This window comes from Balaenoptera musculus, chromosome 14 (assembly GCF_009873245.2).
Source record: "Balaenoptera musculus isolate JJ_BM4_2016_0621 chromosome 14, mBalMus1.pri.v3, whole genome shotgun sequence".
Classification (NCBI taxonomy): Eukaryota; Metazoa; Chordata; class Mammalia; order Artiodactyla; family Balaenopteridae; genus Balaenoptera; species Balaenoptera musculus.
In genome coordinates, this window is record NC_045798.1 from 17076882 (window position 1) to 17090915 (window position 14034).

General features: G+C 45.2%; 1 protein-coding gene across 1 annotated transcript; it reads left to right on the forward strand.

The window, feature by feature from the left end:
• The first annotated feature begins 11202 nt into the window (after window positions 1-11202).
• LOC118880308 (cytochrome c oxidase subunit 6A1, mitochondrial) lies at window positions 11203-13108 on the forward strand. Its single transcript, XM_036823928.1, is given in 4 exon segments — window positions 11203-11295; window positions 11297-11318; window positions 11464-11606; window positions 12824-13108. Coding segments are annotated over 4 exon segments (327 nt in total). The 5' UTR covers window positions 11203-11217; the 3' UTR covers window positions 12908-13108.
• The last annotated feature ends 926 nt before the right edge of the window (window positions 13109-14034 follow it).

Below are 14034 nucleotides of genomic sequence, written 5' to 3' on the forward strand. Positions count from 1 at the left end.
AAACAAGGTTACAGGTGCCATTTAAATCAGCAATGGTTCTAAAGGGTGGGCCCCTGGGGAACTCATACCTTCTAATTTATTTCTGTCTGAAGTTTTTACAGTTGGCATTTTGTCACCAGAAGAAGAAGAACAACAGCAAAATAATAATAAAAATCTTCAGTGAATTTCCTGGCAGTCCAGTCATTAGGACTCCGTGTTTCCACTGCAGGTGGCATGAGTTTGATCCCTGATCAGGGAACTAAGATCCCACATGCCACGCGGCCAAAAAATTAACAATAATGCAATTATACTCCAATAAAGATGTTTTAAAAATTAATAATAATAGTAAAAATAATAAAAATCTTGAATGTGAAAAAATTTTTAGAACAATTAGTATTTATTACTGTGCAGCCTGGCATGGGAAATGCAGACAGTGGGTGACTGTCTGGGTGCAGTTTAGGATGTAGCTGTGGGGCACACGAAATTGTTAGATAAAAACAGAAGACATGGACTTCCCTGGTGGTCCAGTGGTTGCGACTCCGCGCTTCCAATGCAGGGGGCGCGGGTTTGATCTCTGGTCAAGGAACTCAAATCCCACATGCCAAGCCATGTGGGCAAAAAAAACCCAAAAAAAAACACAGAAGACATGATGTTATATTGCATGGTAGAGAGCAAAAGTTGTGTCAAAAATTTAAAAAGCAGAATCATTTCATTAAAAAAAAAATTAAGCACCTGGTTTGCGTCAGGCACTGGGTTTGGTGTTGGGATACAGGAGTAAGCAAGGTTGACAAGGTCCCTGCTCTCATGGAGCTCCCCAGCTACTTAGAATTTAGTGAGATGAGGAGTGGGAAGAGCATTCCTGGCAGAGGGAACAGCATGAGCAAAGGCCCTGAGGTTGGAAGGGACTTGGCATATTTCAGAAACAAAAAGAAGATTAGCTCAGAGGATGACTGAGGTGTCCTTAGTGAAAATGGTAGCAATAGGCAGTGACTGTATATCCTTCAGGACCTTGAAGGTCAGAGTGAGGTGTTGGGTTTTAACCTCAGGGAACAGGAAGCCATTGAAGGGTTGCAGAGAGGAGAGGTCTAGTCAGACTTGCCCTTTAGAAGAATCACCATAGCTGCCCTGTGGAGAACAGATTGAAGGCGGTGAAGCTATAAGGAGATGGACCAGCCCTCAGGCTAATGCAATAGTCCAGGGGAGAGAGAAGAGTAGCCATGACGAAACAGGGATGGAGAACATTAGACAGACATTTCCAAAGTAAAATCCACTTGGTGGTTGACTGGCTGTGAAAATGAAAGAGAAGACAGTGAGAAAGATCGACTCCTATTTTGTTAGCTTGGGGACTGTGTGGATGGTGGCACCATTATAAGGCCACCTACCCAATGACAAGGGACACCTAAAATTAATGATCCAGTCGGAGAGTCAACCATGGAGACAACCACCATCACAGGCGGTACAGTGAAATGTGCTAAAAGAGAGAGGCTAACAGGGCCTCTGGGGGCAGAGAGGGAGGGGGGATAGGTTCTGGCTGGGGAGCCTCAAAGGGAAAGAGATCACAATAAATGAAGTAGTTGGAAGGAGGCTGGAGGCAAGGAGGCTGGGAAGATGGCAACATGATGCGGAGCTTGGAGAAGACCTATGTGGCTGATGCATAAAGTGGGTGGAGGTGCCCCTGGGAGGCCCTGCATGCCAATCCAAGGAGTCAGTGAAGAGAAATTACACCATGTTCTAGAAGAAGACTTGGTCCTTCTTATGGTTTAGAAAGTCACTGATCAGTGCGTAAGAGGCAGGAAAATAGGTGTTCATCTACGTACCGAATATCTCTAGAAGGATCATCAGAAATCTCTAGTATGGTAACCTTCTTTGGAGTAAAACTGGGTGGTTGGAGAACAGGGATGGGGAGGCTTTTCATTCTTTATTATTTATTATTATTATCATTTTGTAATTTGTACCATATAGATGTATGTATTCGATACTTTAATACTTAAAATAATTATGAAGGGAAAACATGTACTGGTAAAAAGCAGACTTTGGGGTCAGACAGCCATGCATTTGAATCCTGGCTCTGTCAAACCTGTCTCCAGATTTGTCAATATTTGCATCTCTGAGGCTCAGTTTCCTCATCTGTAAAATGGGGATAACAGTAGTTCTTACTTCAAAGTGTTGTTGGAAGGATTAAATGAGATAAAATATGTCAAGTGCCAGTACCACAGGAAGTCTAGGCTAAACAAATGCTGTTAGTATTAACAATTAATAATGGTAACTTAGATGGGTACACACCCCCTCCAAGGATGTCTCAGCTTAACACACGGTGGGGGAGGGGAGGGGGGCGGGGGGGAGGAGGCAGAGTCAAGGGAAGGGATTTGGAATCAGACTCAGCTGAGGTCTGCCTCTCTAAGCGAGCACTACCTCTCTAAGCCACAATGACCCTCGTCTGCAAAATGGGACGCTAGCACACCTCCCTTCTAAGATCAAAGAGCTCCTGGATGGAGGCAATTAGTCAACTGCCAAGAGCAGCACCCTGTGAGTTATGAGTTGCGAAGATGAAGATTTTCAGGATGGCCTCTCTCTCTCCTCCTCTGTCTCCCAGGCCCCAGGGGCCTGTCAGTCTCTCCTCTCTGCCCCCCAGTGTGGGGTGGGGTGAGGTGGGGTGAGGGGACATTCTCTAGAAAGTGAAGTTTTCTTGTTCCAATCCGGGGAAGATTCAGGAGACGTCGAAGAGGCAAGGCCTTAAGAAGGAGTCCCTGAGCCCGAGCTCTCTCTACCCCTGTCTCAGGTTCCACCTCTCTCCCTCCTTCAAGACAGCCACGTTGAAGGTCGCTGGCGCGACTCATCTGTGGCCAGACTCGTGGGCGGCGCCCACACATGCGGAGCCTGCCACCCACAGGGAGAGTGCGGTACTGCAGGTGAGGGTACCAGGGAAGCCCCCATTCATCCAGTCACCCTTCCGTCAATTACTCAGGGCTTTTCCTGCGCCAGGCAGAAGGGGTCCCTGCCCTCATGGGGCTTACAGTCTAATGGGAAGAATACCAACAGCACAAGTTCTGGTATCAACTTCACAGTCTGCTTTTTGGTGAAAGCCTTTGTTTTTATAGCACAAGTAATAAATATTCATTGTAGAAATTTTTAAAAGAAAATTAAAACCCAGACATACTTCTCTTAACACGTAAGTATAACCCTTACAGCATTTTTCCATGCACTTTACCAAAATGGAAATATACATTTCATCATGTTTCGTAGCCTGCTTTGTTGTGTTTAACAGCTTTATTGACATATATTTCACAGACCATACACTGGTTCTGTTTTTAGCTTAATGTAACAGCAGATGATTAATAATAATACAATACAAATTGCTTCTATTTGTTGAGCAAGATGCTAAGTGATTTTACACATATCATCACATTCAGTCCTCCCAACAATCTTATTAGGTGGGTACGTACTATGATTTTCCCCATTCTGCAGATGAAGAAACTGAGGCACAGAAAGGTGAAGTGATTTGTCCAGCAAAAGTAGCAGAGCCAGGATTTTAATCCAGCTTTGAGGGACTTCCCTGGTGGTGCAGTGATTAATACTCTGTGCTCGCAATGCAGGGGGCCCCGGTTTGATCCCTGTCAGGGAACTAGATCCTACATGCATGACTCAACTGAGTTCAAATGCCACAACTAAGGAGCCCGCCTGCTGCAACTAAAGACCTAGTGCAACCAAATAAATAAATATATATATATATTTTAAAATTAATTTATTTTATTTTATTTATTATTGGCTGTGTTGGGTCTTCGTTGCTGTGCGGGGGCTTTCTCTAGTTGCGGTGAGCGGGGGCTACTCTTCGTTGTGGTGAGCAGGCTTCTCATTGCGATGGCTTCTCTTGTTGCAGAGCACAGGCTCTAGGGCGTGCCGGCTTCAGTAGTTGTGGCACGTGGGCTCTGTAGTTGTGGCTCGCGGGCTCTAGAGCGCAGGCTCAGTAGTTGTGGTGCACCGGCTTAGTTGCTCCGCAGCATGTGGGATCTTCCAAGACCAGGGCTCGAACCCCTGTCCCCTGCACTGGCAGGCGGATTTTTAACCACTGCACCACCACGGAAGCCCATAAATAAATATTTTTTTAAAATCCAGCTTTGACTGAGAAACTGAGTTCTTAACCATTTTGTTACGACTGCTCTGTGCCAGGCTGTATGGGAATTCAGAGGAATCTTAGAAAAGGGCGGGGGGAGGGGAGCTCTCCTGGAGCTCAGAGTGGAAATGAGGAGAAGGAATAGTTTTCAAACACAGTGTAGTGAACTTAAACCTCACTGGGGTACCAGAGGCCAGGGGCACGGTGTAACCAGGAAAGGCTGCCTGTAGGAGGTGAGAACTGAGTGGGGTGCGTGCAGACAGAGATGCACAACAGGGTGGGAAGGGCATTTCCAGACAGGAGAGGCCAGCCTGTGCAAAGCCTCAGGTGCAAAGCTGATCACCTCTCTCCTAGCTTAAAAGCAAGTCTTCTTAGTACCCTTTGGATAAAATCCTAACTCATCATAGCCTGTAGGACTGTAGGGCTCTAAGTTCTTTTTTTATTTTTTATTTTTATTTTTTAACATCTTTATTGGAGTATAATTGCTTTACAATGGTGTGTTAGTTTCTGCTTTATAACAAAGTGAATCAGCTATACATATACATATATCCCCATATCTCTTCCCTCTCACGTCTCCCTCCCACCTTCCCTACCCCACCCCTCTAGGTGGTCACAAAGCACTGAGCTGATCTCCCTGTGCTATGCGGCTGCTTCCCACTAGCTATCTATTTTACATCTGGTAGTATATATAAGTCCATGCCACTTTCTCACTTCGTCCCAGCTTACCCTTTCCCCTCCCCATGTCCTCAAGTCCATTCTCTACGTCTGCAGGACTCTAAGTTCTTGCTCCTTCTCTCCCTTCACGCCTCCAACGTTAAGGCACCGTTTGGAATCCTGGATACAGTACCCATATCTTTTCTCTGTGGTGATGTCTGCCTGGAAAACTCTCCCATCTCCCTTCCAACCAAAACTTGTCCTTGACTCACTCATATTTATTTGGGGGGATGGTGGCATGACTTAGATGTCACGTCCTACAAGAAGCCTTCCCTGACTGCCCTTCCCTAGTCCAGGACAAATGCCCTTCTGCTCTGCTTCCATAGACCTTGTTCCCCCTCCCCTAATCATGGCAATAATAATAGTTAACAAAAAATTATTGAGCACTCACTTTGTGCCAGGCACCGTGCTAAGGTCACTTGAGGTTTTTTTTAAAATTTTATTTAATTTATTTTTTTACTTTTTTTTTTAATTTTTATTTTTGCCTGTGTTGGGTCTTCATTTCTGTGCGAGGGCTTTCTTTAGTTGCGGCAAGCAGGAGCCACTCTTCATCGCGGTGCGCGGGTCTCTCACTATCGCGGCCTCTCTTGTTGCGGAGCACAGGCTCCAGACGCGCAGGCTCAGCTGTTGTGGCTCACGGGAGTAGTTGCTCCGCGGCATGTGGGATCTTCCCAGACCAGGGCTCGAACCCGTGTCCCCTGCATTGGCAGGCAGATTCTCAACCACTGTGCCACCAGGGAAGCCCCTAATTTATTTTTTTATACAGTGGCTCTTATTAGTTATCTATTTTATACACATCGGTGTATACATGTCAATCCCAATCTCCCAATTCATCCCACCACCACCCCACACCCCCGCCACTTTCCCCCCTTGGTGTCCATACGTCTGTTCTCTACATCTGTGTCTCTATTTCTGCCCTGAAAACCTGTTCACCTGTACCATTTTTCTAGGTTCCACGTATATGCATTAACATACGATATTTGTTTTTCTCTTTCTGACTTACCTCAGTCTGTATGACAGTCTCTAGATCCATCCACGTCTCTACAAATGACCCAATTTCGTTCCTCTTTATGGCTGAGCAATATTCCACTGTATATATGTACCACATCTTCTTTATCCAGTCGTCTGTTGATGGGCATTTAGGTTGCTTCCATGACCTGGCTATTGTAAAGAGTGCTGCAATGAACACTGGGGTGCAAGTGTTTTTTTTTTTTTTTTTTTAAGTTTTGAATTTTATTGTCTTTATTTTTTTATACAGCAGGTTCTTATTAGTTATCCATTTTATACATATTAGTGTATATATGTCAATCCCAATCTTCCGCATGTGTCTTTTTGAATTATGGATTTCTCTGTGTATATGCCCAGTAGTGGGATTGCTGGGTCGTATGGTAATTCTATTTTTAGTTTTTTAAGGACCCTCCATACTGTTCTCCATAGTGTCTGTATCAATTTACATTCCCACCAACAGTGCAAGAGGGTTCCCTTTTCTCCACACCCTCTCCAGCATTTGTTGTTTGTAGATTTTCTGATGATGCCCATTCTAACTGGTGTGAGGTGATACCTCATTGTAGTTTTGATTTGCATTTCTCTAATGATTAGTGATGTTGAGCAGCTTTTCATGTGCTTCTTGGCCATCTGTATGTCTTCTTTGGAGAAATGTTTATTTAGGTCTTCTGCCCATATTTTGATTGGGTTGTTTCTTTTTTAATATTGAGCTGCATGAGCTGTTTATATATTTTGGAGATTAATCCTTTGTCCGTTGATTCATTTGCAAATATTTTCTCCCATTCTGAGGGTTGTCTTTTCGTCTTGTTTGTAATTTCCTTTGCTTGGTCACTTGAGTTATTGCAGCAGTATCACAGAGTGATTAAACGTGCAAACTTTGAGGCCAGACTTCTTGGATTTGAATCCCGGCTCAATCACTTAGAGGGTGTGGAACTAGGCAAATGACTTCACCTCTCTTTGTGCCTCAGTTTCCTCATCTGTGAAATGGGGATAAGAATAGTAGCTATCCCATAGCAGTGCTGTAATGACTACACTAATGCACGTGAAGGGCCCAGTACATGGTAAATGCTTAATAAATATTAGCTAATAACTATTATCCTGTTAAGTCCTTGTAATAACTCCAATTCACAAGTGAGACTCTAAGAGGTCACTTGACTTGCCCATGATTACGTAGCTAAGTAGCTGACCTGAGACTAGAACCTGATACCAAGGTTCATGCTGTACTGCCCCCCATTGTAGAACCCATCACACTGGCTGTAGTAACTGTTTACTTGTCAGTCTCTCCCTCTAGACTGGGTGTTCCATGAGGTCGGTGCTGTTGCCCCAGTCCAAGGACACAGTTGAGACCCTAATTAAATGAATTAATGATGCTAAGCATCTCAGACAAGTTATTCAGATGATGGAAGTGGTGGTCATAGCACCCCTGCAGCGTGCTTGGAAAAAAGCTTCGGTGCCTTCTGCATAGTGCAGGCCAAATACCCCTCTGCTCTGTTTCCATAGAACCTGTACCCCTCCCCTGACCATGCCAAAAATAATAATGAACGATAATTGAGCACTTAATTGAGACTTGGGATTAGTCTTTTGGCAGACAAATATTTATTGGTCCAGGAACTGGATGAACTCTTAGCTGGGAGAAACCACAGCAGAAGTAGCAGGGAGAATGCCCCAGATAAGCTTTCCCCTAAGCAAGCCCTGTCCTTGGCTAGGCAGCCTCCCCCAGCCTCCCTCCAATCCCCGCATCAGCAGCTGGCCCCAATATTGAGGTGCCTGCCTGCCAGCTCCCTGTTTCAAGGAAACAGAGCACCAGAGACCTTAGTGGCTTCAACATGAGTGTAAACATCACCAGCTGCCAGAGAAGATGACGTCAAATCCAGGCCTGGCTGGCCATGGCCTTGGGGAGACTCCCTGCACAGAGAGGCCAGATGCCCTGGGGTTCACTGTGAGAGGACGCACAAGCTGGGAACTGCCAGCTCAGCACCTTGAAAACACACTTGATGGTTCCATCCATTCTCAAGGACCCCATGACTTGAAATATTTTTCTTTCCAAACCTACTGAAGTCAGAAATTATTAGCTCTTTTTTTTTTTTTTTTTCTTACTAATCCTTATTCAGAGCATCAGATTAGCATGAGCTTGACAGGGTGACCTCTCAGAGTTGGTGTCATTCTACCTAAAGCAAAGTCTGTATGGCTTTGAGGTTAAAAGAACTGGCTTGAGTCCCACACTGCCTGAGTCCACCACTTGCCTAAAGCTTTGTGATCTTGGGCAATTTCCCTCACAACTTTTGAGTCTCAGTTTCCTTATCTGAAAAATGGGGAGAATAGTATCTAGCTCACAGGATCATGGTTGGGATTAATGTATATTCAGTGAGGTCCTATCATGTGCCAAGTGGTCACACCAGTGAACAAAACATAGTCCCTGCCCCCAAGGTGTACGGTGAGGAAAGGCAGACAATAAACCAATAAATATTTAATACAGCAGATGGTGGTAAGTGCCACAAAGATAGATAACGTGCAGTAAGGAGGATAGAGTGTCAGGGTGGGGAGGAGCTATTTCACTTCAGGGTGGCCTGGGAAGGCCTTTCTGATAAGAGATGGCTTCTAAGCAGAGCCCTGAGTGAAATAAGGAAGCAATTCATGCGGCTACCTGGGGGAAACTCTTCTAGGCAGAGATATGAGCATGTGCAAAAGTCCTGAGGCAGGGGCATGCCTGGCATGTTCAAGGAAAGGCAAGAAGGCCAATGTAGCTGGAGTGAAGTGGGCAAGGGAGCAGGTAGACTACATGATGTCAGAGAGGTGGCTGGGGGCAAGGTGTGTAGGACTTGGCAGCCCACTGTCAGAACTTTGGCATTTACTCTCAGATGGGAACCACTGAGGATTTTGAGCAGAGGAAGAAGATGATCTGACAGGTTTTAAGGGATTCCCCTGGCTGCCACGTAAGAATAGGCTGTAGAAGGGCCAGGTAGCAGGGAGACCAGTTAGGAAGCTGTTGCAATTGCCCAGGTGAGAGATAACACCTTTGATTAAATTGGTAGCAGTAGGTGGTAAGTAGCTGTCAGATTCTGGATAGAAAATTGTGTGTGTGTGTGTGTGTGTGTGTGTGAGAGAGAGAGAGAGAGAGAGGGATATCAAAGGTGATTCCAAGGTGTTAAACTTGAGGAATGGAGTGCCCATTTACTGAGGTGGAGAAGACAATTTATGTAAAGTGTTTAGCATAGATGACGGCATGAAATAAGTGCTTAGTAAATATTAGCTATTCGTTGTATTGATGATTTTGGTTTCCTGGGCTGTCTAAACTCAGTCACCCAAAGCTTTGCAAATGCTGAGCATACCTGGCAATAACATCATAGGCATCATGCCTGAGAATGTACTGTGGGCCAAGCATACGACAGACAGAATCTTTACCTAGCACTACCACCCTGTAAGATGTATGAAAGTCCTATGAGAAAATAAACATTTGTTGAATTTTTAACATATCCCAGGCATTGGGCATTTTCCACTTAATCCTGTCTCTAACACTGAATTGTAAATTGCATGAGAGAGATCTTATAGCTCTTGCATACTACTGTGTACACCTGGCACATAGTAGCCACCGTAGTTAATATTTATTAAATGAACCATCATTATTATGGATAGAGGGTGAGTAACTTCCCCAGGTGGGGCTGTGTCTTAAATTATTGTTTGTCAGATAAAGGGATGAATAACTGCATATTACATTCCCATTTTAGAGAAGAGGAACAGTTGGGGACAGACCAGATTTAAACCCAGGATTTCCTGATCCTTGAGCTTGGACCCTTTCCATGGCTACACTGTGGGGCTTCACAGCCCCTCTGGCTGTGTTTGAGGATGCCTAGGGATTTGACAATCCTAATTTCACCATAACATGCAAAAACCCAGGCTACTCAGAGAAAGAAAGATCAGATTGTGAAGCTCTAGTAATATGATCCTAAATTTTTGTTTTCATGAAACTGCAGGACCTTAAAGCATTCGTTTTATCTAACTTGCTCAAGGTCATACAGGCTGTGAGGGATGGAAACAAAATGTGAATCCAGTCTTACCACGCCAGAGTCCCTGTTTATTCCTCTAAGTAGAGGTTCTTAACCTGGGGCACAGGACTCTTAGCGGGTGTCTGGATGTACTTTATAGTACCTTCTTCCCCCAACATTGCGTGCTTAAACTGTGTGTGCTTAGGAGCAGCTGCATTTTTTGTGAGGAAAGGATTCATAGCTTTCATTATATCCTTAAAGGAACCTATGGTCAAAAAGTTTACTTTTGGGACTTCCCTGGCGGCGCAGTGGTTGGGAATCTGCCTGCCAATACAGGAGACACGGGTTCGAGCCCTGGTCTGGGAAGATCCCACATGCCGCGGAGCAATTAAGCCCGTGCGCTACGACTACTGAGCCTGCTCTCTAGAGCCCCTGAGCCACAACTACTGAGCCCGCGTGCTGCAACTACAGAAGCCCGCGTGCCACAACTACAGAAGCCCGCGTGCCTAGAGCCCGTGCGCCGCAACAAGAGAAGCCACCGCAATGAGAAGCCCGCGCACCACAATGAAGAGTAGCCCCCACTCGCCACAACTAGAGAAAGCCTGCACGTAGCAACGAAGACTCAACGCAGCCAAAAATAAATAAATAAATAAATAAAATTTTTTAAAAAAAGTTTACTTTCATTTTATCTTATGTATCTATTTTTTAACTTTTATTTTTAAAACTGTTTTTAGATGAGTAGAAGGAAGAAAAATGACAGGAGGGGTGGGAAAGAACTGTAGAGATAAAATATAACAGATGCCAATTGTTTTCCGTTGCTATTCATTCATTCACTCATTCATTCTTTCATTCATTCAACAAATTTGTGTTGAGCACCTGTTACCTGCCAGGCACGATTCCAGAGTTTGGGGATGCTGCAGTGGCAAAATCTTTTGTCTCCCCTGATAGAACATAAACTCTGTGATGCCGACAAAATATTGTAATAATGATGATGACAATTATTATTATGTCCTGGTGCCATGAAAAAAATAGCGCAGAGTCAAAGGATAGGGAGGAGGGGAAATGGCATTTTAGATAGAGTGGTTTGTGCTCGGAACCTCCTGTTGCTGTGTACGGACTTCAACGAAGGGAGCGACCCCGGATGCCAGGGTGTCCTCCACAAACCTTTCTTTTGCGCTTAACCTCACCAGGGTGCTGACCTTAGGGAGCAGGGAGTGCACGCAGGAGTGCAGAGCGCATGCTCCCCTCTAGCTCTGCGGCTCCGAGCTTTCAGGCTAGGATTCCGCGGGCCCGGAAGGACAGTGCGCAGGCTCCTCGGGTTTAAAAAGGCACCGCCCAATAGGAACTTCCTTGGAGGGTTGTGGCCCCGCCCCACAGTCAACTTTCTGTTTCCGCTTCCGGCGCTGCGGCGGGTTCTTGTCGAAGATGGCGACGGCAGCTGTAACCCGGGTTTCTGGGCTGCTAGGTCGTTCCCTGCTGCTGAGCCGGCCTATGTCGAGTGGCCGCCCACGGCGAGGAGGGCTCAGGTACTGGGGCTGGGTGCTCAGGGCGGGCCTCGGCCCCACTGGAGCGAAGAGCGGCGGGACTGTGACCTTGGCTTGAGGCCTTGGGGGAGGGAGAGGAAACCCGGGCGTATTACCGCCAGGCCTGAGCGTCGTGCCCCCTCTGCAGCTCGCATGTGGAAGGCCCTCACCTACTTCGTGGCGCTCCCCGGGGTGGGAGTGAGCATGCTGAACGTGTTCCTTAAGTCGCACCACGGAGAGGAGGAGAGACCCGAGTTCGTCGCCTACCCCCATCTCCGCATCAGGTCCAAGGTACCCCTTGCAGTCTCTTCGAGTGTCTCTTCGCTTTTCATTCCAAATGCCCTAGTCCAAGTTCTTCATTCTCTAAAAGCGTGGGTGCCGTGCGTGTACAGTTTCTCATTTAATCCTCCCAAACACATTTTTTTTTTCTCCGGTCATATCTCACTTTTCTGCAAGGTCGTACAATAAGTGCCCTTCAGTTTTCCTTTTTCCGAGTCATCCCACCTTTTGCCTTTTGATACTGTTCTGAACAGTTGTCGCTGGGTACAAAACTTGGAGATTTGGGAAACTCCCTTAGACTGGCAAAGTCGGAAGGCGGTTCACCTTTCTAAAACCTGGGCATCTGGAAGCTACTAGCTGCATAATGAAGAGATCGACAGCTTCTGTTCACCTCTGTGCTAGTTATCATCCCAACTATGTCATCCTTTGGCTATTGATGCAGATATATTATAATAATTATTACGTCACTTAGCCCAGGTAGGACTGGAAAATTAAGCAGGATCCTTAGATTCAGAAAGAATTTTTGAGTTTGAGCGCCACTCCCACCCTTGTACAATAGAATTAGAAGCCGTGCAGTAAGGTTTCTTAACCTCAGTACTATTGACATTCGGGGCTGGATAATTCTCGTTGGGGCGAGGAGGGGCTGTCCTGTGAGTTATAGGATGTTTAGCAGCATCTTTGACCTCTAACCACTAGGTGCTAGTAGTATCCGCTTCTCTCCCCAAGATGTCTACAGATACTGGCTTACGTCCCCACAGGGGCAGAATCATCCTGGGCTGGAAATCACTGCCCTAGAGCAATGCTTTTCAAAAGTAGCATGCAAAATAACTGAGGGTATGTTGCAGTTTCCAATCCAGAGATTTGTTTCAGGTCCAGAAATCTGCATTTAAGTAAGCATCTCCGCCCCCATACCCACCTCTACCACTCTGATACAGGTGACGGGAGGATTGCACTTTCAGAAACACAGCACTGATGTACAGTTGCCAGGGAGAGGCTTTTGAGTAATGAACTTGAGCTTGCTTTTCATACTGTCTACTTTACAGGCTCCCCTGGAATTTATAAGAGCTCCCTTAAATTATGGGAGGGCTGAAATATGCCAGTAGTTAAAGGACTAATTTCCATTTTGTTTTTATGTATTATCTGTTACTCACCCTACTTTAGGCAGTTCGTGGTAGTGCTGTTTCTGAACTATTTTCTGGAATTGCCTAATTGACATCTTCACTCCACAGCCCTTTCCCTGGGGAGATGGTAACCATACCCTATTCCATAACCCTCATGTGAATCCGCTTCCAACTGGCTATGAAGACGAATAAAGAGAACCTGGACCATTACCCAGTGGGGACCACAGCGCTGGTTGGACCATTACTCTGCACACATGGACCAGAAAAGTGTTCGAGACGTTAAGCTCACCTTCTTGTATCCAGTGATGACCATTATACTTGATGACCATTATACTGATCTTCCGTCCCTTTGCTTATGGCAGGAGATGGCTTAAATAAATAACTTAGTCATGAGCTGAGAGTTGCATTCTTTGGTGGTGTTTTTCCCTCAGAAATTAGCATTGATGTTATTTCTATTTCTGCAGTGAAGGTCTGCAGCTGCTGTTTACAGTGGTTTCAGTCCAATTCAGGCCTCCAAATAACAATGTTTGTAACAGGCCTGGCATTGGTTTCTTGTGCCTGGGGTGGATAAAGCAGATACCACAAGTCAAGCTAATTAAGGGTCAAAATTGGGTCCTGGCAGACTTCGGATGGCAAAGACACCAGCATTTGCTGAAGAATTCTCCCTACAGTCAGATAATTTTCTCCCAAGGTGTCAAGTTCTCATCTTGGGTCATCTCTCAGCTCCCTTAAGGCTGGAAGGATCAGAAACTTTTGGAGAAATAAAGGCAGTGTGACACATTTCTGCATATAGAACTGGCTTTATTTGTTTCTGGAATTAAAACCTTCCTGTAGCCATAGGAATTAGGAGAGACCACCATTAAAGAGCAATTAAGATTTCCTCTTCAAAATTTAAAACCTTTTAAGTAGTTGAGATAGTGGGAGCCATTTTATAAGGGCAGGATAAAGTCAAAATAGCATGAGGAACAATCAGAAAAAAATTATTCCCTTAGTAGCAATTATAATAACATTTGTTTTATTCTCAAGGCTCAACCAGACAGTTTCATGGTAAGATTCAAGAGCCTATAAGGTTTTGACTGGCTTGTGGCCAGGCTTACTTCAGGACAGTTATACTTAACTCCAGCTTGCTGCCTGGACTCCCTCAACTGGGTTCCAAATATCTTTTGTATAATGGACCTTAACCTGTCAAAATATAAATGCAGAATGTATTGCAGTGACATTAAGGACTGGTCACATTAAATATGAAGTTATTTATAAAATAACTGGTAAAGTGGAGAAGAGATAATAGGATCTAGGACTTCTGTAAATCAAGTTTCATA